The following is a 27926-nucleotide window of genomic DNA, read 5'->3' as shown; positions in this document are numbered from 1 at the left end:
CGCAAAAGGAATCTCAAACGATACAAGTTCGATTGATTGATTGATTGATTGATTGATTGATTAATGTGAAATCAGAGCATTTGATCATAAAATGTTCAATGGTGAGTGGGGAGTCACGTGTATAGCATACGGCAGGTCTTCCCGTTTGAGTAAGATAAGAGTGTCCAGTGCTAAGCCGAGTGAGGACCGCTTCCTCCTTACGACGTTTTCACTTTAGAGGCTGTGCACAAATATTTGACTTGATTTGGAATTGTTTATTGTTTTTTCAAGAAACCATCGCTGCTGTCATTGGTCCTATATGGCTGATGTTTTACGGAGGTATGTAAGATATTTTTTGGGGGTGATATGTTAGAAAAGTATATATTCGGATTGCTAAGGAGTTGGGCAATCCGGACACCAAATGTTGGAATTAGCTTTTCGTTAGAGCGAAGACATCTTCATATTTGGGATTAAATATTGTATTGAATGCAGGATTGGTTGGATTGGATTTAAATTGACTGTTAATTGTCGTGACAATTTCGCTCTACGGTCTTCGAGGAATGATTCGTTTGCTTCCACATATAAACTTTCAGTGGTAGCTGTTTTGGAAGCTCCAAGTGCAACACACGTACGTCAATGAGTGTGGATAAGGGGAAGCATCTTTACTTCATCAGACATGCGTGCTGACCGCAAAGCATTTCGTGGTCTGCATCCCAATCCGTAAGGGATAGAATTCGCAAAATGTAGAGTGCCTCTAAGCATTTATCTTTTAGGTGTTTTGTATGTGGTATGAATGTGAGTATTGAATCAGTCCAAGAAATTTAGTTTATTCGACAACAGGTATTGGATTACCATTAAGATTGAAGGACGGGTCATCACGGTCTCATCGGGAAGTACCTTTAATGTAAATTGATGAGCCTCGGGAGGGGTTGAGAACAGGTAACCGGATGTTCCGGAGAAGCTTCGGGAGTGTATTGAGCGAGCCGTATGACACGATCGGGAGGCCTCGGGCATCAGTGATGTATTGCCGAAACCTGGGGTTGCGTCCCCGAATATCCGTCAAAATTTCAGCGGAGATTGAAAAGTGCATTTTTCCTCTCGCCCCCCAAGGAGAGGATGAAAGTCCAATCTTCTAGACAAAAATCGATGCCACCTCCCTCCGGCCTTCTCCTGTGTTAGGTAAAACAAAAATTCATTCACGGTACTCTTCAACACAATCTATTTCCTTTAACACTTCTGATGAAACCGTTAACATAGTGGTTGGTTGCTCTCTGAAAGATAAACTGTAGAAGGAATTAACTGAAGTCACATATCTCAATACCACAACCGACTTGAGCTCAGGGGAATGTGACAATCTGGAATTTGTTTTGGACTGAGATGGTCAACAATGTCACGGACGCATCCTCATAACCCAAAAAGTCGCCCTTTGATTTTCTCTGTAATTCCACAGTCAAATTTGCCTAATCCCCATGGAAATCTCTTCCAGTATCCACGGTTTAACTAAGTGACGTTTTCTTTATAATTTGTAACACAGACAAATAATGTACTCCTGCCATTTTGAGCACCACACAGATACGTACAACTGCCAGAGAGAAAATGATGCTGAGCCAAAAATGTGCTTATATTTATACACCCACCTGCCAATAAACATTCACTGAAGCACGTGGGATGGTTCGACAGTGCTCGCCAATAATTCCCCCGGTAATGTTTCTAATTCGGGAAAAGATGTGGAGCACCTTCGACGATGGAACATCGGGAGCCATCCCCGATGGTTCACAGCAATCGTTCGGGGGACATTCCCAGAAGCTTTGTGACCATAGACGAACGAAACATAAATGGACGATCATTGCATCATCCCCAATGCCTCACATCGCCGAGTATTTTCCCCAGTGGGACCCAGACAATACTTGACCAATATATGTGAAGTTTGAGCAAAAGCAATTAAGTTGCCAGAGCTATGACAATGACTTTCTATGAATTGAAATTGTGACATGAAAAACCAACTCCGTTTGAGGTTTTCTCATACCTGACCAAGTTTGATCAAATCTGTGTACTCCAAGGGAAAATAACGTTGCTTTGGTGATGACTAGGGTTTTCTTTCTTCTAAATATTAACTTTGGCCTTGACCTTGCGATTTCGTCGTGAAACACCAACTCGTTCGAGGTATAGCTCATACCAGGTCGATGTATAAAATTTTATAAAAATCCGTTTAAAATATCCCTAGAGCTATGACAAAAGTAAACAAATATATGAGTAAATACGAACTGCATGCATGTACGAACTCTATTTTAATTACAAGATATATAGCAACACAACTAACGAAGGAAGACAACTTTATAACTCGTGCTCTGACCGGGCCTCTAACTCACGATCTACGGCACCAATTGCCTAGTCAGAGATACTCGCAGCTCAGATCGCTGCGCAACAACAATGTTCGTTTTATTTACTGTGTTAAGTTGGGAAAACTTGTGTTCAATTATTTTTGTAAATACATATTTGCAATAAGATATGGCTTAAATCAATAGTGAAATTTGATTTTTGTGGTGTAACGTTGTCACGTTGTCTTTGTTTAGCTTACCATGGTGAATTGTAAACGATTTTCCAAGAGAGACGGAAGTGGTTCACTTTTGACTGGAGATAAGGGAAACACTTAGTAATATTACATGAGGAAATTGATTAAAAATGAAGAATTCAATTGATCCCCATATGGAAAGAAGATGAAATGCTGCTTGTAGAGGACGTGAGAAACAAATGTATGACGTCATAATGCGGTATCGTGACTTTGTAATTGTGACGTCATTCGTAGTTACATCGGAACTAGTGTAACTTACTGCAGCGCGCTTTTTCAGAGCAACAAGCATTCACAAAAAAGTCTCATTTTTGAAAGAAAACGGAGGAAATTCTTCAGAAGAAACCATCCAGAGATTAAAACCGCATTTACAGTAACACAATGAACGAGGTATGTATTTGTCTTACGATCATTGCTGAATTCAGTTTAGTTTAGTTTAGTTTAGTTTAGTTTAGTTTAGTTTAGTTTAGTTTAGTTAGTTTAGTTTAGTTTAGTTTAGTTTAGTTTCATTTTCCGAAACAGGATTTCAAGAGTCCTTTACACCGGACTGAAACATGATTTGATAAAATATATATTCAAAAGTGATAGGTTCGTTCCCCTAGCGTACGACTTTATGCATTGATTTCCATTTCCCATAATGGAACCTCAATGACTATTTGTCACTCCAGTCAGTCTTTTTGTTTATCCATTTACTAATCATATATATTAAAATAATTATATCAAGTCATGTTTGTTTTACATGTTGAATGTCTACTACTCGGGTACATGCCTTTCATTGTGATATAGATTGATTTGTAGATTATCTTAATCAAAGAATACATACATATACAACGCGTCACGAATTAATGAAGTTTTGATTGGTATAAATGCGTGCTAGTGATACACGAAATTTTGTCCCCGCGAAAACATATAATTTTGCAGCATAATACAGATCAGACTATTTTTTTCCCGATGTAATCGGAACGACCAAGTGAACTTTGCTTTTGTAAAAGAATTCCATTAGGTTTTTTGTTTCTAACAACAGCAAATTCCTCGTCAACGAGTCGGCCAACCTCGTGACGTTCACAACAGAGATGGGCAATGTTATAGCATGGCACCTGAAGTGGAAAGCAAAAGTCGGAAAATTGAAACCGTCTTCAGTAGCAACAACACAGGGATTGTCCAGCACCACGAACACCTGGACATCCACAGATACAATTATGGAACTGACCAACACCTCCCTAATGCCCACAGATACAACACTGGAACTGACCAACACCTCCCGAACGCCTTCAGTTTCAACACTGCAACTGACCAACACTTCCCTAACAACAACAGGTACAATATTGAAACACCAACCGACCAACACCTGTCAAACACCCAAAGTTGGAATAACACTGAGACCTATCACGGATACAAGCCATCATCAAACCCTGCACTACTCGCCAGAATGGGGACGACATACCCGTGGTACCACTATGTAAGAGAGACAATTGTCTCCGACGGTCAGACCGGCGGATGGTACGTGTACAACCAGAGGTCAGCTGACACCAATAATTACAACAGGATCCATACGTCGTACCAAACTATCCACGACGTCAATAACACCAATGGACGCTGTAGCAGATCGTACCCGACACTCACCTCGGCACGTGTAAATGTTAGCAGCCATCACGTCAATGGAACATGGACAAACGGCACCAACAGTTGGAGAAATGAAACCGCAGTCCAGGAGTACTATGGCAATACAGTATGGGCAGACAACACAGTCGAACAGAGAGGCGGACAAACCGCACAGAAACATGACACTTCACATCGCGACAGTAGTCAGTACCATGTCCAACTCAATGGACTGGGACAATGGAACAATCACAAATTATACGGCGGATGCTTCCAACACAAAAGTCTTCAATCACAGGTGATTGTTTTTATTTACATTTTTGTATATCGAACTACAGCCTGGGCCCTGTTGTTCAAAGGTGATTCGCTTAATCTCTTGATTAGTGAAAATTTCATTTCTCATTTGTTGCAAAACCTGAGAGTGTATCGTCTTGAAATAATGCCAGTGGGAAGATAACTAAGAATGACAGAATTTCATAAAGTTTTGTCAAGTTATTGTTCTACCAGAATTTTTCATATCAGGATTTAATTTACCTTTTGAACAACTGGGCCCAGGTTGGTAGAATGGCCTGGTCAGCGTATATTACAAGAATAGTTCATAGTTCATACAGACTATCGGCTATCTTTTATTTACCGAATCACCTAATTGAGATCGCTTGATAGAGTGTGTAATAAATCCATTGTTATATTTCTTTTACAGAACTGCAATACTGTATCACAGACAAATGAGGCACCAGATGGCGCCACACGTAAACGTAAGATGACCGGTGGAACCGAGGCCACACCAAACGACGAGGTCGCCAGTGCACCTAAAGTTGATAAGCGCGCCCTCTATAGTAAATTTCGTGTCATGAAGAGAACAGAAAGATCCCCATCGTGCAATGAAAGTTCAAAGGTTACACCAATATTATGGCGAGTTAAACTTGATGACAAAACTATGGTTGACGTGAATCACGAGGACGGTCTACCAAATAATGCAAAAATGCCAAAGATTGTCACAACCTTGACCCCTGTCAAAGAAAACGAGGCGGCCGCAACAATCGGGAACATCAAATATATCACTTTGGAAAACATGAGAGTCGTTCGGCGGAAGTTGGAGGTGGTGCTGGCCATGCAACACGTACGGGAACGACAAGAGCGACTCCAGTTAGAGGCCAAGGTCAGAGCCAAGGTGAAGGTCAATGCTAAAGAAAGGGCAAGAAAGGACAAGAAATGTAATGACCGCAAACGGCTGGTGAAGATTGGACTGTAGACGACCAGAATGAGATTTAGATGTATACGATGGAGAACCCTCGCCAAGAATGCTTAATTTAAAGAATAAAATTTGAACAGCTGACTGAAAAAAATGATTTTGAATTATCAGAAATATAATTGAAACCCAAGATACGCCTATAGGCTAATGACATTTTATCTGATTATTTGTATTGCTTTTTTTTAATACACATGCATCGTATATGTTTATGTACGAATAAAAAAACAATATGTCGGAGATATTAATTTTATTCATTTATTCATTCTCTCGCTTTTTCGGGAATGATATTTGAACTAACATACTGTAATGTGTGTTACTTCAACAGTTTACAGTGTAAGGTGTGTATCTGATGTATACGGACTCGTCAAGCACAAAATAATTCACCGCCAATATTGTACTTCATGATAATATATCTATCGGAGAAAATAAAGAAGCATAGTACAATGTATTTAGGTATTTTATAAGCATCTGTTGGAGTTTTGGAATCTCAAATATTCCATTCATTCAACTACATATTTTCATCTGTACGATCATGTATTGACAACTTCGCGGAGGCTGATCTGCGCTGGCTGTAACTCACTTCCGGTTGTAACATCAAACTCCGGGGTTTCAATGTATATCAGTAATCGGGAGTTTTTTGTGATCAAAACCAAACTAAACAACTGCTGGTAATATGAAATTCGAGTATGCGACCTAGTTTTAATCTATCAGACACAGATACCATCACAAGCTAGAACACAGATAGTCAGTAGGGGTCCCACCTCGTGGCAATATATCCCCATAATCATCAGGAAAACATATGCCCATATATCTGGCCTTCACAACCGATCGCAAGGAGGAAAAATATACATTTTACATGAGCTATGACGTGACTCTTGTTTCCTTCCACCTCCAGATTCGCTGGCGTAACAGAAATTTAAATGCTGGAGCTATACGAATTTGTTAGTTTTTATTTGTTTCATTTCAACCCGCAACCCAAAATATCACTGGCTGTTTACGGGGCGATAAATCCAACAAAATAAAACAAAAATAATAATAATAATCCAGCGACCTTGACTATCGGTCAGTTGGATCTTTGTTTAATTCCGACCAGTTTTGCTTCCTGTTATAACCAAATGTTCATCACTGAAATTTAAAAAAAAAAAAAAGACCTTGACCTTGAACCCTTGGACTCCGTGACTTTGCTTTGTAATAACATAACAAAATGGTCATCAGTAAAAAGAAACGAAATTCGACCATGACATTGACCCAATGACCTTGATTTTAAGTCAGTTGATTTCTTGTTGAATTCCGACTAACTTTATAACGTCATCACAAATATATCATCAGTGATAAAATACAAAATTGGACCATAACCTTTGTCCCGGCGACCTTGACCTTTCGTCAAATAACACCTTGTTAAAATGCGACCAACTTGGATTCAGATTGTCATTAAAATGTTTATCAGTATAAAGGTACAACATTTGACCTTGACCTTTATTCCAAATACCTTGACCTTTAGTCAATTGACAAATTTGCTAGAATCTGATCAACTTTGCTTCAGATTGTCAATTAAAATGTTCTTCAGTAAAAAGATACAAAATTGGACCTTGACCTTAAACAGTCACCTAGATTTTTGTTAGTTTAACGGTGTTTATTTTATACCAATATTGCTTCATAGCGTCATACACATTTTTCATCGATGAAAAATACCAAAGTTGCACTTGATCTTTGACCCAGTAATCTTGAAATTTGGTCAGCTGACTCCTTGTTAAAATGCAACCATCATTGATTTATAGTGTCAAAACAAAATGCTCATTGTGAAAAAACTATAGAAGGCTACCTTCACCTTTGATAAAAAGGCCTCGACCTCAGACCCGATTACCTTGAACTTTGAAAGATGCGAAATTTGGACCTTGACCTTTGAACGTGATGACCTGGACCTTTGACTTTGACTTTTTTTTTAACGCAGTGTGTGTTTTTATGAACTGAATATCTTGACCAAATTTTTATGTAAATCGGTAAATAAATACCAAAGTTATCAACTGGAACAACATTTGTGGACGGACGAAGGGACACACAGTGATAATTATAGGACACCTGTATCGGCGATACGGAGTCATAATTTAGAGGCACCTTCAAACAAATTTTGGTCATTGAAGAGTGTGTAGCCCTTGTGGAAGAGCAAGTGACTGCAAGTGTCTCACTAGCAACTACAATTGCCTCATTCTGTTTTTTTTCACGTGACCTGAAAATACAATACCCTAAACCCGAAATATCGTGCCATCCTCCATCAGAGGGCGAAAATGGAGCCTGGGATGTTTAGGAACATAAAGAAAAAACATTACAATTCTCCCTGACATACTGTAACACTTGTTTTAAAGGTTAATTTCTGTTGGTATTGCAGTAGATTTATTTAGACTTTGTTTGAACGTTTGTTTGGAATTCCTAACACAAACGAATCCCAAGTTCCGTAGGTGTACATTGAACTGGCAACTTTCCGTCGATCACAATGCCAGTATAAAAATACCACAGTGAGATCTGGGTGAAGACTTAACCATTAAGAACCAATACTTCACTAATTCCTTTATCCGTCGATCACACAATGGATTACGATTGACCTTTATTAAATACACAACTTATTTAGACCGCGTTCCAGTTTGGCCTAATGAACGACTGACCATGACGGCATTCCTCTATCTTCTGTTGATATTTCTGAGTGATATTTTAGGTGAGTATTTCTGAGTGATATTTTAGGTGAGTATTTCGCTAAAATGTGTTTTTACAGCTTATCGTCATTGTATTTTTATCTATTATGTTATGCTTATAAGTCAATATAGTATTTTCATTGCTGTCGTCTTTTGAAATTCTACCAAGCTTAGCTTCCGTTTATAGTGTACAGTAGCTATACATGTATATACATTTACACATATCAATATTCTATATGTCTAATCTATGATCGGTATGTCAACAACATTATAATATATAATATTGATATCATGATGATAAATATAAAAAAAATATTTTTCATTTCTTATTATATAGCTTGTTATGGGAGAGGTACTGTTTACATGTATACTCTATTAATTTATAAAATTCAAATTAACTTACAATACTCTGTCGGCCGGTGTAGCCACATAAAACTATCATGATATGTGTACAAGAGGCCCAAAGGACTTGCATCACACAGGTTGATTTCAGTGATAATGTCAACACTAGTTCGATTACAATTACATTTCCCAGTTTGGGATCTATCATTTAGTATCATACATTGCCGTCAACACATTCCTTTAACTAAGATTCAAAGCCAGTTAAGTTGAAAAGCATTCAAAAGTACGCCAATGGATTTATCACTAATATTCCTTTTGTGCCCCACCTCCCCAACTCATTGGGATCGAGATCCATTTATATACAAGTATACTTGGTTCCCCTACACCCAATGATGCTTCAGACCAAATATGGCCCAAATACAAAACTGTACTTTCATTCCTAATGAAGAAGAATGAATGTAAAGAGTTTGCTTTATTTCTTTTATTTGGCCTTACCCATAAAGCTCCAGGGGCCAAGAGAATTGATTTACCTTCAACCAAGAATGCTTCAGACCAAACTGGAACAGAACCCTAGCATTCCTACAAAAGAACAAGAATGTTGAAGAATCTGCTATATTTTTCCTTTATCGCCCCATCCCTAAGGTCCCCGGGACAAATACTCACCGTTTATACCAAATTGACTTCCCTTCAAACAAGGATGCTTCAGACTAACTTGGGACAGAATCCTCGCATTCATACAGAAGAACAAGGGTTTTAAAGAATTGGCTATATTTCTCTCTTTGGGCCCCATGCTCTAGTGATGCTCCATGTCCAGTTTGGTCATAATTGGCCCAGTGATTTTGATGAAGAAGATTAAAATGTAAAAAAGTTGACGGACGACAGACGACGGACGCTGTGGTAGGCCCTAAGACTCGGGCGAGGTGAGATAGATAAAAAAAAAGCTTGGTTGAAAAGATAAGCATGAGACTTTTGCTACCAGTACCTATAACCTACTTTGTATTTCAGACTGTGATGGCGGTGACTTTTGTTACCAGTACCTATAACCTACTTTGTATTTCAGGCTGTGATGTCGATGACCTTTATTACCAGTACCTATAACCTACTTTGTATTTCAGACTGTGATGACGGAGACTTTTGTTACCAGTACCTATAACCTACTTTGTATTTCAGGCTGTGATGTCAGTGACCTACTTTGTATTTCAGACTGTGATGTCGGCGACCTTTATTACCAGTACCTATAACCTACTTTGTATTTCAGGCTGTGATGACGGAGACTTTTGTTACCAGTACCTATAACCTACTTTGTATTTCAGGCTGTGATGTCAGTGACCTACTTTGTATTTCAGACTGTGATGTCGGGGATCTTTGTTACCAGTACTTATAACCTACTTTGTATTTCAGACTGTGATGACGGAGACCTTTGTTACCAGTACCTATAACCTACTTTGTATTTCAGGCTGTGATGCTGGGGACTTTTGTTACCTACTTTGTATTTCAGGCTGTGATGACGTTGACCTTTGTTACCAGTACCTATAACCTACTTTGTAATTCAGGTTGTGATGTCGGAGACCTTTGTTACCAGTACCTATAACCTACTTTGTATTTCAGACTGTGATGTCAGTGACCTACTTTGTATTTCAGGCTGTGATGTCGGTGACTTTTGTTACCAGTACTATAACCTACTTTGTATTTCAGGTTGTGATGTCGGAGACCTTTGTTACCAGTACCTATAACCTACTTTGTATTTCAGACTGTGATGTCAGTGACCTACTTTGTATTTCAGGCTGTGATGTCGGTGACTTTTGTTACCAGTACCTATAACCTACTTTGTATTTCAGGCTGTGATGTCGGTGACTTTTGTTACCAGTACCTATAACCTACTTTGTATTTCAGGCTGTGATGCTGGGGACTTTTGTTACCTACTTTGTATTTCAGGCTGTGATGACGTTGACCTTTGTTACCAGTACCTATAACCTACTTTGTAATTCAGACTGTGATGACGTTGACTTTTATTACCAGTACCTATAACCTACTTTGTATTTCAGACGGTGATGACGGAGACCTTTGTTACCAGTACCTATAACCTACTTTGTATTTCAGACTGTGATGTCAGTGACCTTTGTTACCAGTACCTATAACCTACTTCGTATTTCAGGCTGTGATGTCGGTGACTTTTGTTACCAGTACCTATAACCTACTTTGTATTTCAGGCTGTGATGTCGGTGACCTTTGTTACCAGTACTATAACCTACTTTGTATTTCAGGCTGTGATGTTAGTGACCTACTTTGTATTTCAGGCTGTGATGTCGGTGACCTTTGTTACCAGTACTATAACCTACTTTGTATTTCAGGCTGTGATGACGGAGATCTTTATTACCAGCACCTATAACCTACTTTGTATTTCAGACTGTGATGTCTGTGACCTTTGTTACCAGTACCTATAACCTACTTTGTATTTCAGACTGTGATGTCGGTGACCTTTGTTACCAGTACCTATAACCTACTTTGTATTTCAGGCTGTGATGACGGAGACTTTTGTTACCAGTACCTATAACCTACTTTGTATTTCAGACTGTGATGTCAGTGACCTACTTTGTATTTCAGGCTGTGATGTCGGTGACTTTTGTTACCAGTACCTATAACCTACTTTGTATTTCAGGCTGTGATGTCGGTGACGTTTGTTACCAGTACCTATAACCTACTTTGTATTTCAGGCTGTGATGCTGGGGACTTTTGTTACCTACTTTGTATTTCAGGCTGTGATGACGTTGACCTTTGTTACCAGTACCTATAACCTACTTTGTATTTCAGACTGTGATGACGGAGACCTTTGTTACCAGTACCTATAACCTACTTTGTATTTCAGACTGTGATGTCGGTGACTTTTGTTACCAGTACCTATAACCTACTTTGTATTTCAGACTGTGATGACGGAGACTTTTGTTACCAGTACCTATAACCTACTTTGTATTTCAGACTGTGATGACGGGGACTTTTGTTACCAGTACCTATAACCTACTTTGTATTTCAGGCTGTGATGACGGAGATCTTTGTTACCAGTACCTATAACCTACTTTGTATTTCAGACTGTGATGACGGAGATCTTTGTTACCAGTACCTATAACCTACTTCGTATTTCAGGCTGTGATGTCGGTGACTTTTGTTACCAGTACCTATAACCTACTTTGTATTTCAGACTGTGATGTCAGTGACCTTTGTTACCAGTACCTATAACCTACTTCGTATTTCAGGCTGTGATGTCGGTGACTTTTGTTACCAGTACCTATAACCTACTTTGTATTTCAGGCTGTGATGTCGGTGACCTTTGTTACCAGTACTATAACCTACTTTGTATTTCAGGCTGTGATGTCAGTGACCTACTTTGTATTTCAGGCTGTGATGTCGGTGACCTTTGTTACCAGTACTATAACCTACTTTGTATTTCAGGCTGTGATGACGGAGATCTTTATTACCAGCACCTATAACCTACTTTGTATTTCAGACTGTGATGTCAGTGACCTACTTTGTATTTCAGACTGTGATGTCTGTGACCTTTGTTACCAGTACCTATAACCTACTTTGTATTTCAGACTGTGATGTCGGTGACCTTTGTTACCAGTACCTATAACCTACTTTGTATTTCAGGCTGTGATGACGGAGACTTTTGTTACCAGTACCTATAACCTACTTTGTATTTCAGACTGTGATGTCAGTGACCTACTTTGTATTTCAGGCTGTGATGTCGGTGACTTTTGTTACCAGTACCTATAACCTACTTTGTATTTCAGGCTGTGATGTCGGTGACTTTTGTTACCAGTACCTATAACCTACTTTGTATTTCAGGCTGTGATGTCGGAGATCTTTGTTACCAGTACCTATAACCTACTTTGTATTTCAGACTGTGATGTCGGTGACCTTTGTTACCAGTACCTATAACCTACTTTGTATTTCAGACTGTGATGTCGGTGACCTTTGTTACCAGTACCTATAACCTACTTTGTATTTCAGACTGTGATGTCGGTGACCTTTGTTACCAGTACCTATAACCTACTTTGTATTTCAGGCTGTGATGTCGGAGATCTTTGTTACCAGTACCTATAACTTACTTTGTATTTCAGACTGTGATGACGGAGATCTTTGTTACCAGTACCTATAACCTACTTTGTATTTCAGACTGTGATGTCGGTGACCTTTGTTACCAGTACCTATAACCTACTTTGTATTTCAGGCTGTGATGTCGGTGACTTTTGTTACCAGTACCTATAACCTACTTTGTATTTCAGGCTGTGATGACGGAGACCTTTGTTACCAGTACCTATAACCTACTTCGTATTTCAGGCTGTGATGTCGGTGACTTTTGTTACCAGTACCTATAACCTACTTTGTATTTCAGGCTGTGATGTCGGTGACCTTTGTTACCAGTACTATAACCTACTTTGTATTTCAGGCTGTGATGTCAGTGACCTACTTTGTATTTCAGGCTGTGATGTCGGTGACCTTTGTTACCAGTACTATAACCTACTTTGTATTTCAGGCTGTGATGACGGAGATCTTTATTACCAGCACCTATAACCTACTTTGTATTTCAGACTGTGATGTCAGTGACCTACTTTGTATTTCAGACTGTGATGTCTGTGACTTTTGTTACCAGTACCTATAACCTACTTTGTATTTCAGGCTGTGATGTCGGTGACTTTTGTTACCAGTACCTATAACCTACTTTGTATTTCAGGCTGTGATGCTGGGGACTTTTGTTACCTACTTTGTATTTCAGGCTGTGATGACGTTGACCTTTGTTACCAGTACCTATAACCTACTTTGTATTTCAGACTGTGATGACGGAGACCTTTGTTACCAGTACCTATAACCTACTTTGTATTTCAGACTGTGATGTCGGTGACTTTTGTTACCAGTACCTATAACCTACTTTGTATTTCAGACTGTGATGACGGAGACTTTTGTTACCAGTACCTATAACCTACTTTGTATTTCAGACTGTGATGACGGGGACTTTTGTTACCAGTACCTATAACCTACTTTGTATTTCAGACTGTGATGTCGGTGACCTTTGTTACCAGTACCTATAACCTACTTTGTATTTCAGACTGTGATGACGGGGACTTTTGTTACCAGTACCTATAACCTACTTTGTATTTCAGGCTGTGATGACGGAGACCTTTGTTACCAGTACCTATAACCTACTTTGTATTTCAGACTGTGATGACGGGGACTTTTGTTACCAGTACCTATAACCTACTTTGTATTTCAGGCTGTGATGGCGGTGACTTTTGTTACCAGTACCTATAACCTACTTTGTATTTCAGACTGTGATGTCGGTGACCTTGGTTACCAGTACCTATAACCTACTTTGTATTTCAGACTGTGATGACGGAGACCTTTCTTACCAGTACTATAACCTACTTTGTATTTCAGACTGTGATGTCGGTGACTTTTGTTACCAGTACTATAACCTACTTTGTATTTCAGACTGTGATGACGGAGACCTTTCTTACCAGTACTATAACCTACTTTGTATTTCAGACTGTGATGTCGGTGACTTTTGTTACCAGTACTATAACCTACTTTGTATTTCAGGCTGTGATGTCGGTGACTTTTGTTACCAGTACTATAACCTACTTTGTATTTCAGGCTGTGATGTCGGAGGTCTTTGTTACCAGTACCAGAGACATATATACATGTATATATGTCTCTGCCAGTACTATAACCTACTTTGTATTTCAGGTTGTGATGCTGGGGACTTCTGTTACCAATACCTAACCTACTCTTACTCCTACAGCCAGGAGTATTTCTCATATTATGGCTACTGTGACGCGGGGTGCTGTGGTTACACGGTGTACAGGACATGTTGTCAGAACAAGACCAATGCGTAAGTACATGTATGGCCAATATTACACATCTCATCACATTTCACAAAATGTTGATAAACTGTCCTTGGTTTGGAATCTACTCCGTGTTTTTAAAGAAGCATTGTCTTGACATATTTTATAAAATTGTTATTCACAATAAAATGCAACGCATTAATACATCTTAAAGTCAGGAGATCAGGAAATTGTCTCCGAACTATATCATGCATTGTCTATAGCCCGTGTTATACCGATTTATATTTCCATTTCGTTTCGTTATTTTTTCAGTGGTATGATTGCCGGCATTGTCGTTGGTGTACTGCTTTTCATCGCTGCTATTGCTATTATTGTCATCTGTATTTACAAAAATTCCAAACCCATCGACCTAACACCAGATAACGAGATGGAAGCTTGTCCTTCAGAATGTAACAGCGATATCATGTGTAAGTATATCCGATTGGTTAAACATCTCACGTGATCATTCAGTTACCATATATGGAAGTGTGAGATTTTAATCAAACACCAGTCAATCTCGTTTAATTGTTTAATTAGCGATGGCAGAAGATATATATGTTTCTAGCGATGGTACATGGAGACTCTAATCGTACTGGGCCACCAAAAATAATGGATATCGGATCAGTTTTTGTTGAAATCACTCTTAATATCGTTATTGACAGAGACATATCTCTCTATCCAGTCTATGTCTCTGTTATTGATAAATGAATGTTTGTCATCGCAACAGATTGACATTCACATATGACGCTGCACAAGCTTTGGTATTTAGCGACTAGTTGCTACATATAGATTCTCGCTGTTTCAGTGGGGCCGATGTGTGGCGAGGATGGTAATGAAACTTTTCACCCTCCACCCAATCAGGCGGCAGGCGGTCCGCCATTTGACGTGATGGGACAGACCAATCCGACCATGACGGTAGAGGCATCCGTGTCCCCGCCCCCTCCTTACTCGGACGGTAATAGATACTAGTTTCAGTGATAAAACCCCAGCTTCATGAAAACCTAAAATTTTCTCTGTTATGAAGAGGCGAGAGGATTTGAACAGGAGAGAACTTTACGAACAACTTTTTTTGTTCTTGTTCAATATCAGTGTTCAACCGAAGACTTTCTTCAACTAGCTAAAGGTCTCTGACTATTTTTGTTCTGAGGTGCCCGTGACAAGTTTCTCGTCGTGAAATCTTACATTGATGGAGTACCGAAGATTCAATTCTGGATATATGATGATGTGTTATCATCGGTCAATTCCCCATTGTTTCACATTTTGTATAGCATCTTTGAACCGACCTCAACACCCACCAAGAAATGTCTAAAGGTGTATCCATCATGAACATGATTCCATAATCCATTGTTTTTCACCACGGTAATATAAATGTTTCGGACCTGTTTTACTGAACAAATGTTTTCATCATATCTTGTATAAGCGATCCTTTCAGAAACTATTTTAAATAATAGTGTATAGCGGTGTTACCAGGAAAGACGTGTTTGGACATATTTCAGCCATGCTTTTTTAGCCCACCATCTGATGGGCTATTCAAATCGCCCTGCGTCCGTGGTCCGTCCGTCCGTCCGTCCCTCCGTCCGTAAACAATTCTTGTTATCGCTATTTCTGAGAAAGTACTGAAGGGATCTTTCTCAAATTTCATATGAAGGTTGCCCTTGGTGCCTAGTTATGCATATTGCATTTTGAGACCAATCTGAAAACAACATGGCCGACAGGCAGCCATCTTGGATTTTGACAATTGAAGTTTGTTATCACTATTTCTGAGAAAGTATTTAAGGGATCTTTCTCAAATTTCATATGAAAGTTGCCCTTGGTGCCTAGTTATGCATATTGCATTTTGAGACCAATCGAAAAACAACATGGCCGACAGGCCGCCATCTTGGATTTTGACAGTTGAAGATTGTTATCGCTATTTCTGAGAAAGTGCTGAAGGGATCTTTCTCAAATTTCATATGTAGGCTCCCCTTGGTGCCTAGTTATGCATATTGCGATTTGAGACCAATCGGATAACAACATGGCCGACAGGCAGCCATCTTGGATTTTGACAGTTGAAGTTTGTTATCGCTATTTCCGAGAAAGAACTGAATGGATCTTTCTCAAATTTCATATGAAGGTTCCCCTTGGTGCCTAGTTATGCATATTGCATTTTGAGACCAATCTGAAAACAACATGGCCGACAGGCAGCCATCTTGGATTTTGACAATTGAAGTTTGTTATCACTATTTCTGAGAAAGTATTTAAGGGATCTTTCTCAAATTTCATATGAAAGTTGCCCTTGGTGCCTAGTTATGCATATTGCATTTTGAGACCAATCGGAAAACAACATGGCCGACAGGCAGCCATCTTGGATTTTGACAGTTGAAGATTGTTATCGCTATTTCTGAGAAAGTGCTGAAGGGATCTTTCTCAAATTTCATATGTAGGCTCCCCTTGGTGCCTAGTTATGCATATTGCGATTTGAGACCAATCGGATAACAACATGGCCGACAGGCAGCCATCTTGGATTTTGACAATTGAAGTTTGTTATCGCTATTTCCGAGAAAGTACTGAATGGATCTTTCTCAAATTTCATATGAAGGTTCCCCTTGGTGCCTAGTTATGCATATTGCATTTTGAGACCGATCTGAAAATAACATGGCCGACAGGCAGCCATCTTGGATTTTGACAATTGAAGTTTGTTATCGCTATTTCTGAGAAGGTACTGAATGGATCTTTCTCAAATTTCATATGTAGGTTCCCCTTGGTGCCTAGTTATGCATATTGCGATTTGAGACCAATCGGAAACCAACATGGCCGACAGGCAGCCATCTTGGATTTTGACAGTTGAAGATTGTTATCGCTATTTCTGATAAAGTACTGAAGGGATCTTTCTCAAATTTCATATGAAGGTTCCCCTTGGTGCCTTGTTATGCATATTGCATTTTGAGACCAATTGGATAACAACATGGCCGACAGGCAGCCATCTTGGATTTTGACAATTGAAGTTTGTTATCGCTATTTCTGAGAAAGTGCTGAAGGGATCTTTCTCAAATTTCATATGTAGGCTCCCATTGGTGCCTAGTTATGCATATTGCGATTTGAGACCAATCGGATAACAACATGGCCGACAGGCAGCCATCTTGGATTTTGACAGTTGAAGTTTGTTATCGCTATTTCCGAGAAAGTACTGAATGGATCTTTCTCAAATTTCATATGAAGGTTCCCCTTGGTGCCTAGTTATGCATATTGCATTTTGAGACCGATCTAAAAATAACATGGCCGACAGGCAGCCATCTTGGATTTTGACAATTGAAGTTTGTTATCGCTATTTCTCAAAGTACTGAATGGATCTTTCTCAAATTTCATAAGTAGGTTCCCCTTGTTCCCTTGTATTGCATTTTTGGACCAGTCTGTCCTGAAAACAACCTGACAAACAAACAGCCATTATCGTTAAATCTCAAATTTCTTATATAGCTAGGATTCCCTTGTTTGAAAAGTACTGGAGGGATGTCTCAATTTGCACAGATTAGTAAAATGAAGGGAAAAGTAGAGAAAAGATCAATCTGATATGGAACCTATGAAGATCATTCAATGGTGGGCGCCAAGATCCCTCTGGGATCTCTTGTTATGTCATAGGACCTTAAATACGGTGTGCCTTGTACGTGTTCATAATAATATTGTCATATCATGATCTGGCAGTCCAAAAGTCCAATTTGAAGATTTCGTGATTATAAATTCAAAACCAAACCATTAGCTTATCCTTCTTCTCGACAGCAAAACATCAACTGGAAATTAAATAATTGTTGGATTCATAACAAGAAAATCCCTCCACACTTGACAATGTCTGAAATGAAGCTTCCCTCCTTGAACCAATATATACTACGTAGAGGAGCACATGTCTGTTCCAGGGAGCTGGCCAGTATTGAGAACGTACCGCACAAATGAGCACGGTACGAGACTCACCTGATGGGACATACGAGACGAAAAACCTGTCGACCAACCAACCGTGTTTCAAACCGTACAAGCACAATGACCGAAAGGATAGCTTCATTAGCCCCAGAGAAGCATGGTCTCAGAAAATAAATATTCTGAAACTTCCTCTTCGTAGAACGAATATTCCACGACCATCTGTCAGAAATTGTCCGTCCGTCGTCCAAAGCTACGTTTTCGCAGCTAGCGGCTCTGTATAAAAACAGTGTACATATATGTATCTATAGTATAATGTAATTCAATGTCCCCATTTCACCAACATTCCTTAAATCAGGGATCATCGAAGATCAAGATTTTTTCTCTCTCTGAGTTTTGGATATTCTTGACAAAGATATTCTGCCAATTTTCTGATGCTGATGAATATCCATGCTAAGATTTTAAAGAGATATGTACCAAATACACTAGGTCTTTTAAACAGCAGTATTTGGTATTGCAGCATGCACTTTAACAGTTTTTAAAAGTAATTATCCTGTTCAGAAATATGTAGTCTGTCCCCAAAATGTTGTGCCATGGCATCAGAGACGTACATTTCACATATCTCTGATGACATATCCTTTCCTCTGGTGTAACAAATACATGTATCAGTACACTTTGAAAGTATCCACCGTTCAGTCTGCCAGTGCCTGCACCTTCGAACCCCTCCAGCTAGCGCCTCTGCTAAAGTTACCACTTGTATAGCACATTTGTGAATCACATATGTAGGGAGATGGTTTCTAATAAGAGCATACTCTTGTTGCCAGATCCCTGAACTTAAATTGTTGTATATATTGACCGATATGTTGTAAATATTTTGGTAATAAAATACTGTTTAAACCAAAGTTACCACTTTATAAAATGTAGTATTTTATTGATCTTTTCCAGATTTGTTGTTGGATATTATTCTAATTCTACCTTAAAATCAACAAAATGTGGTCATAACAGTATGGAGATATAAGAGACAATTAAAAAAGTACAAGAACAGGACCAGAGTCTTCTTTATCATCCACGACACTCGCCACAGTTCAATACTGCTAAAGTTAAATGAAGCTGATAATTTATTGAAGATCCAATACTGACTGAATTAACTGCTCATGAACCCATAACAAATAATAGAAAATGACAAATCTGAGAATTACAAGGACCCGCTCACAAAATGTGACTGTACTTATATTGAGGGAGATTTATCCCCTTTTGATTCAAAGATTAATCTTCATCCGGTTGCTAGAATCACAACGAAACAAGTTATATCATTAAAAAATTTATTTATCATATTTGTCACAAAAAAGTATAATGACAATACAAAAAAGATTCATGTATAAACTTGACAGATTTGTATGATAAAGTTTGTAATATATATATATATCATCACATGGCACAATACAAGGGGGGACAACCTCCATCATATCTCGTCCTCCTCTCTACAATTTCACCATATCTTTCTCTCACTGAGTTGAAACCCTTCACTAAAAACTGTTCATCTAGACATTAAACTGACTCTTTGCCATATGATTTCAAATTTTCTTTACAGAAATTCTAAAGCAGAGATATAAACAGAAAGTTTTCTTGCACACATACCTTTAAAAACTAAATTTCTTGTAAGCTGGTTTTTTTTGGTCATGAGGAGGTACCAAAACTATCATTTGGCAAAATTTCTTTGGGTCTTCTTCACAGATAATAAAACAACTGCTACATAAAAGGGATTTAAATTTACAAACCTCCATTATATCACAATTTGTCAGACTATAAGACATTAAATGCCCGCTGCATTAAAATCTGATACATTCTGGGGAAATAAGATAAGACTTGTATAACACAACTATATAATTTAAGTTTTACTAGTTTATGTACAGAATAGGAGTTTATTTAACAACTAGGTCAATGGCTTGGAGAAAGGTTCCCTCACACTTCCTGATAACTTACTCTCAAAATCAGACAGCTATACAATTTGGTCACACCAATTAATTATTTGATGAGCCTCAAACTTGCACTCCTCCATCATAATGAGGCCAATAGCAACTAATTGTTTGATGTTGGCCTCAAAATAACATTTACACATACATACAGAGGCCAACACCAACTAATTGTTAGGGAGTTGGCCTTATTGCATCACTTAAATAATATAAAAGATATACAAATATATACAGTTGCAAAACACCTGGCTCATCTCACCGACTTCCACACATCCTTTGCATACAGACTTCATTTACACCCGACAGTTACACCTTAACTGTAATAAGATAAAGCTGTTTCACCTGTAGTTTTACACCTAATCTTAGAATGTGTGTCAAATCTTAAAACCAATGTATCAACTCTTACGTAATAACACCACAGGACCAATAAAATTCTCAGGTAAAATTTACACAAAAAGTCCAATTTGTATCAAAGGAAGTACATTTTGTATGTTACTAAAATGTAGATGAGAGAAAAATCACATCATCCACATTTCTTAAAATGTATCTTACAACGAAAATCTGTCCTGTACTGGTCAACAGCAGTGAGACCTTCAAGTCTGAATTAAAAGTACAATATTAGCCATTTTATTTCAATTTTTACCAATTTTTTTTTAATTGTATGACTCGGATATCAACAGACCAACAGCCATTTTTCTGAAGACCATTTCAATTTGTATCATTTTTCTGCCTTCTATTAATCTTAATGAGAAAACTACATCATGAAGTTATAGACAATGTCTTCCTATGTATCTACATTAGCCATTTTACTCGTCAAAAATTGATATAAATAAACCAGTTTGAAATTTTTAATGTGATTTCTGGTATATTAACTTTCCACTCAATTCTAAAGCCATTTCCGAAGTCCATTAATATGAAATACAATCATAATGATGAGATATTGGACCACAACAGTTTATATCATGATGGTATCAATCCAAGACAAAGATTTGGATAAACATATTTTGCTTAAATAAACAAAAAGGAAAAATTGCCAGGTCTAGAAAAAGAAGCTAAATTTGGTAGACTAATAAAACATATGAATTTCAATTTAGATTTTGTATGTCTTTAAATATGAAAAGTAAAGAACTTTGCACAGCATTTCTGTATTCAAATTTACATGTACTTCACTAACTATAATTGTGTTGTGTTATATCAAATCTGAATTGGCCAGGATTTTAACACTTTAAAGGCATATTTTAGAATAAATCTTATTAAAGCAATTTTCAGAAGTACAAGGTAGGATGTTTTATAGAACATGTATTGCAGAATAAAGTAAACTGATTTTGTACGACTCCTCTTCTCATCTGACACTATCAAACCCTATCATGAATCGGGCTGAGTCCTCAATACATTGAATCCTGTTCCTAAGTTTGAAGATTTTCGGAACATGTGTGGGAGAGTTATTTGACAGCAAATAACACTGTTTTTCATAAATCACGATGGACAGACGGCTGACAAACCCAAAATTCCTCACCACATAATACAGGATAAATATTCAACACAATGCTGGGGGTTTCTTTAAAGCTTAATAGTTAGGCAAGAAGCCATGATGACCGACAATAATACTTATGCCAAAGTGTTAGTACTTGTACTTGTAATTCGTGTTCATTATGATTGGCTCAAAATAAATTTTAGAAAATACATAAAATCAGTATCAAGAATCACTATTTCAGCTATAAAATACTCCGATAAAATAAAGCACTTTTAAGCAAATTATATTTAAAGCACCTCATAATCAGAAAGTTTTGGATGCACAGAAATTATTACATGTGACATATTGCACCATGATTTAGTATGTTTGCTTCAAGTAAAACATTATCTACAATAATCTTGACTGTTTACAATACAGCTGATATCATCATCATTAAACAAAGACATTGAAAATGTTGGGTTTTTTAAAAATTAGTTCATAAACACAACTTGAACAATTTGCATTGAATGAGAAACTGTGGTAATTGATGAAAAATAAGATAATAGATTTATTAATGATTATAAAACACAATAATGTTTTCTGACTGATGTAAATATTCAAAGAAATAAAAACAGCTTTAAGTTTGTTACGGATAATAACACATTTCAAGCTTTAAAATAATTATGTCCTAGCACCAAAACACTGACGACTGTACCAGGTCCTATAGCAGCACCATCGACCCGGTAAACATGCACCATCGACCCGGTAAACGTGCACCATCGACCCGGTAAACATGCACCATCGACCCGGTAAACATGCACCATCGACCCGGTAAACATGCACCATCGACCCGGTAAACATGCACCATCGACCCGGTAAACATTCTGAACTACACAGGGTATCATTATCTGGGTATGGCTCTATATTACAGGTGATAGTAGGACTCAGAATTTGATGAGAAAGGAGCTTAAATGTCTTTTATTTGTTCTCAAAATCGAAGTAAAACATTACAATTTGACAAAAAGGGTTTGTTCTTAGAATGGAAGTAAAAAATTAGTAATCGACAGAAAGGGATTCATATATCCTAGATTTTTCTAAAAGTCGAAGTTAAATGTTAGTTTTCGACAAAAAAGGCCTGAAAATATCCTGAAATTGTTCTTAGAATGGAAGCAAAACAACAGTAACAGGCAGTAAAGGGCTTATCAAGAATTTGTCCTTAGGAAGGAGGTAAAGTATTTTAGTTATTATAGTGGAAAGTCCTTAGGAAGGAGGTAAGTACTTTAGTCATTATAGTGGAAAGTCCTTAGGAAGGAGGTAAAGTATTTTAGTTATTATAGTGGAAAGTCCTTAGGAAGGAGGTAAGTACTTTAGTCATTATAGTGGAAAGTCCTTAGGAAGGAGGTAAGTACTTTAGTCATTATAGTGGAAAGTCCTTAGGAAGGAGGTAAGTACTTTAGTCATTATAGTGGAAAGTCCTTAGGAAGGAGGTAAAGTATTTTAGTTATTATAGTGGAAAGTCCTTAGGAAGGAGGTAAGTACTTTAGTCATTATAGTGGAAAGTCCTTAGGAAGGAGGTAAGTACTTTAGTCATTATAGTGGAAAGTCCTTAGGAAGGAGGTAAGTACTTTAGTTATTATAGTGGAAAGTCCTTAGGAAGGAGGTAAGTACTTTAGTCATTATAGAGGAAAGTCCTTAGGAAGGAGGTAAGTACTTTAGTTATTATAGTGGAAAGTCCTTAGGAAGGAGGTAAAGTACTTTAGTTATTATAGTGGAAAGTCCTTAGGAAGGAGGTAAAGTACTTTAGTTATTATAGAGGAAAGTCCTTAGGAAGGAGGTAAAGTACTTTAGTTATTATAGTGGAAAGTCCTTAGGAAGGAGGTAAAGTACTTTAGTTATTATAGTGGAAAGTCCTTAGGAAGGAGGTAAAGTACTTTAGTTATTATAGTGGAAGGTCCTTAGGAAGGAGGTAAAGTACTTTAGTTATTATAGTGGAAAGTCCTTAGGAAGGAGGTAAAGTACTTTAGTTATTATAGTGTAAAGGCAGTGGTAAGTTATCCTCATTTTTTATATATATTGTATGCGAGTAATGAGCAGAAAAAGGTCAACTTATCCCTATTTCTTCATTGAATGTCTAAAGGTAATGCGTTTTTATATATCTCCCTGTATCATCTAGTGCTTTGTTTGATACTAACACTATGAAATATTTAAACTAGGGAACTATAGATTACTTCAACTCGGTCAAATATTTTGTTTTTGTCCTTTAAAATAGTCGTATTAACCTGCAGATAGGCTCACAATTCACATTATTCTTAGATTGCATTTATATAACAACATAGCAACATAAAATAGAAAAATTTTACTGAAAATGATGGTACTTCATACTGTGTTAATCAAAAGTACAAAATATTCACCAAAGGTCTACAAGGGTTTTTTTAGCAGCGCAATTGTCAAAACAAAAATTAAAGTCATTTTCTGCAAGCTAGATTTTTCAAGATTTCTTATATATTTTTGGCAGCAATACTTTTCAAATGATAATAGATCATAAGCAAATATCTAAAATTATAAATGTATAAAAATAATTTGAAAGTTTAAACAAGAGAGAATTCCCAAAGAAGCAGTGATAGAACACATAAACTAGGGCTGATAGTAGAAATATTCTGAATTCTGAGGTAGAGAAGAAGTAATTGGTATATACCGGTTAATTATGATAGTTTGTTACAACGTGAGAGTTTACCCGGGTTCTCATACTCCACAGTTAATTGTAGTACTGACAGCCTATCAGAAACATATACTCATATGGACACAGATACTCTTACAGACAAATCATTGACATAACAGATACTCACACAGACTTGGACAAATCGTGGACACAACAGATACTCATATGGACACAAAGATACTTTCACAGACTCCCAGATACTCGCACGGACTTGTAAACTAAACGGACACAGCCGATACTCATATTGACTCACAGATACTCACAAAGACACATATATACTTTCACAGACTCCCATATACTCGCACGGACTAGGAGACATCATGGACACAGCCGATGCTCATATGGACTCCCAGATACTCACAGACTTGGACAAATCATGGACACAACAGATACTCATATGCATGACACAAAGATACTTCACAGACTCCAAGATACTCACACAGACTTGTAAACTAAACAGACACAGCCAATACTCATATTGACTCACAGAAACTCACATAGACTTGGACAAATCATGGACACAACAGATACTTATATGGACAAAAAGATACTTGCACAGACTCCCAGATACTTTCATGGACTTGGCAACATCATGGACCAAACAGATACAAAGACAGATACTCATAGAGAAATGGACAAAGGTATTCACATGGACACTCCAGCACTCTCATTGCCACATATGGTCTAAAAAATAAAAACATTCACCTAAATCATAATTCTGTCAGACACCCAGTCGTTGAATACACACACGTGGTCAAAACATTAAATAGTACAACCTATAAAATCATACTTCTGTCTGTATCAAAAGTCATGCCATACAAACATATTCAAAATACATATTTTATATATGATAGTAATAAATACAAACATATTTATTCATCTCATTAAAAAAGAAATGAAGACTTTGGCAACCATAACGTAAAATGAGATGACATCTTTACACTACTAACGGTGAAATAAATAATGCTGGGAGCCATTACAGCTACACACTCGTCTCTTTTTTGCTTTTGTTCTTATCCTGCATCACCCAGATATCATCCAGACCCTCACTGTCACTACTAGAGCTTGAGTCCTCCATTAAGTGAGGGAAAGCACGGCTTTGCGGCGCGGGGTGCTTCCGTTGGAGTTTTTGTCGTACCCTGTCATGATAGTGGTAATTAACATAAGCGTAAGGTATCATTTTAGGGCGGGGTGTACCCTCCCACTCAGCAGAAGAAGAATGCAGCTTTTTGGCACTTTGTTTATGATGTTTTGAATGACGATGTTGTGGATCATGTGACCTATGTCGCCTTCGATGAGATGCTTGAGATGTTGGTTCCGAGTTATGATCAGAGTCATTGCCGCGATTCCTCCTGACATGTATCTGACTGTCGGAATCGTGTGTGGTGAAGATCTTGGTGTTATTACACACATCAGAAGTCACGGGTGATTGATTGTTCTGAGGCGGCGGAGACTGCGTGTGATTATAATCCTGTACCGCCTTTTTACTGTTATCACTAGGAATCCGCTGATGTACCTCCTGTAGAAATGTCTGCTCATGTTTACGCTGGATCCTTCCACTTGTGTCAGAGCTGTACCCACCTGAGGAGGACCGCGCACGTGAGAAGTGGTAGGCTGGGGGAGGACCCGATGTTATGTGCTCATCCACCGAGCCATACTGTTTATATGTACAGCCCACCTTTTGTTGTGGACTGATGCGCGACAGCGGGTCATACACCGGCGCCGCCTGATTGTTATTATGATGATTATTATTCAAGTAATTATTTGTCATTTGCATGCCCCATTGCTTTTCACGAGGACATGCATCACTTATTTGACTTTGGCCGTCAAAATCTCGGAGACGAGGCACAGAGCCGTTCCGCATCATGTAGTCTTGCGTAGGACTAGTAGAATTTGTGTTATTTTGTGTTGTAGGATTTTTACCCTGTTTTGGTAGAGTATTGTTACGAGGGGGCACAGGGGTAAAAGCACTGGGGTAGGGCCGCATCCCCAGGGAGCAGGCACTAGGTGAGCGCCCATGGGCTGGGGCGACCTGCGACCCCGTGTAAGACACGGTACTACAACAAGGACTTGTTGTCACAGTAATTGGTGACACAGACCCGCCCACTGGCGGGATAATGTTACGGTCCAACGGTAACATGGAGAACTTTGGGATCGGCCCACTGGAGCCTTTTATGGCTGGCAACAGAAGCTGGGTTGGATAGAGATTCTGCTGAGACAGTGGTAGGGATGAAGCCGGTGGGGATACTCCATTAGATCTGCCCGCCATACCGTTAGGCTGAATCTGTATCTCAATACTCATTAGAGTGTTTATATCACTTGTGTTTCCACGTTGATTGGCCTCTGAGCCAGAAAAATAATCTGTACCACTACCATTGAAATCCTTTGTCATCTCCTTTGTAATTAACTTAGAATGATGACGTTGCCTGTCCCAGAATTTCTTTGCAATGCCATTTTGTTTTGGATTATAAAAGCTTGGCACATTGTTAGGATCTTGGGGCTCAGTCACCGAGCTCTCCCTATCACTGAGAAATGGTGGCGCGGGAATTAGCGTGATATTCGACTGTTTCACCGACCCGTCAGTCACCTCCTGCGTAATGTTGTAGTTTTTGTTCTCCATGTCAACGTCGTTGTTGGCGTGGATCACATGACCATTCGACAGAGCCACATGATTGTTCCCTTGATAATTCACATCATACACAGGATTTTGATCACAGAAGAAAAATCGCCTCCAACTAGAACACGAATCCTTCCTCGTAAGACAGAAATAAACCAACATAAATATTCCAAATGCACTACTTGTAAGTCCGTATAGATAACTGAATATAAGCTCCTGGTGAGGGATAATACTTTTGAAAGGTTGTGCTACGGCAAACCCCGCACATGTGTAAAATAATATATACAGAAACAACATGGCTACTACAGCGTACAGTTGTGTGATTGGTTGTCGCTCCATATCCATGACACTCGACGCAATTGACTCTGTGTCGTCCTCTGGAGGTCGTCGAGTGCTAGTGAGCGCCTGTATCTCCGTTGTGCCATCGTCCGGGCTTTGTGTTAGCTCTATATCATTAACTTCCTCTGTATTGTCAGTCTCGTTCAGATTGTTGGTCGTCTTGTGAATCACTCGGGAAATTCTCAGGAAAAATATTAAGTTAAATACCACTAATAATCCTGTAGGGCTATAGAATGCTCCGATACTCGGGTCCCAGGACAGGAAGCAGCTGTCAAAGGGAGATAATTCATCATTACAGTAAGTTTATATGGACATGTCATACTTATATAGGTACAAAATATAAAATTCAGAATGTAAGCTTTCTTTATATGAATCATAACACATGCACTTTTATATTAGATTTCAACAATCATTACTTTCATGGAAACTATAAAAGCTAGGAGAACCAACACTACTATCACTTCAAATAGCGATAATCTTCTCAGATGGATACCTGGTGGTATTCAATAGAGATCCTTACTATGTGGTTAACATATTAGAAATAAAGGCTTCTCAACATCCAAGAACAGTAAAAATGTCCTAGCTTGTTTCAAACACAATATTTTGATAAGACAAAATATTTTAAAGTTTTAA

At 38.2% G+C, this 27926-nt stretch overlaps 3 protein-coding genes across 3 annotated transcripts in view; 2 read left to right on the top strand and 1 right to left on the bottom strand.

Moving 5' to 3' along the window:
- The first annotated feature begins 3577 nt into the window (after positions 1-3577).
- On the top strand, positions 3578-5628 carry LOC117339845. The gene is made up of 2 exons (XM_033901552.1): positions 3578-4445; positions 4848-5628. Exons 1-2 carry the CDS (start codon positions 3639-3641, stop codon positions 5397-5399), a joined length of 1359 nt encoding a protein of 452 aa, XP_033757443.1. The 5' UTR covers positions 3578-3638; the 3' UTR covers positions 5400-5628.
- A 2397-nt stretch (positions 5629-8025) lies between these two features.
- On the top strand, positions 8026-15810 carry LOC117339051. The gene is made up of 4 exons (XM_033900415.1): positions 8026-8109; positions 14171-14315; positions 14581-14735; positions 15113-15810. Exons 1-4 carry the CDS (start codon positions 8061-8063, stop codon positions 15274-15276), a joined length of 513 nt encoding a protein of 170 aa, XP_033756306.1. The 5' UTR covers positions 8026-8060; the 3' UTR covers positions 15277-15810.
- A 7502-nt stretch (positions 15811-23312) lies between these two features.
- The window catches only part of LOC117339049 (adhesion G protein-coupled receptor A3-like), a 118755-nt gene continuing 114141 nt past the window's right edge, over positions 23313-27926 (bottom strand). The window contains exon 17 of the mRNA XM_033900414.1: positions 23313-27561. Within this exon, the coding sequence (XP_033756305.1) occupies positions 25320-27561 (2242 nt within the window). The 3' untranslated portion in view covers positions 23313-25319. The remainder of the gene's footprint in view (positions 27562-27926) is intronic.

The sequence above is a fragment of the Pecten maximus genome, chromosome 12 (genome assembly GCF_902652985.1).
Source record: "Pecten maximus chromosome 12, xPecMax1.1, whole genome shotgun sequence".
In the NCBI taxonomy this organism is placed as follows: domain Eukaryota; kingdom Metazoa; phylum Mollusca; class Bivalvia; order Pectinida; family Pectinidae; genus Pecten; species Pecten maximus.
The sequence above is the reverse complement of the archived record's forward strand: the minus strand, read 5'-3'. Positions and strand labels throughout refer to the sequence as shown.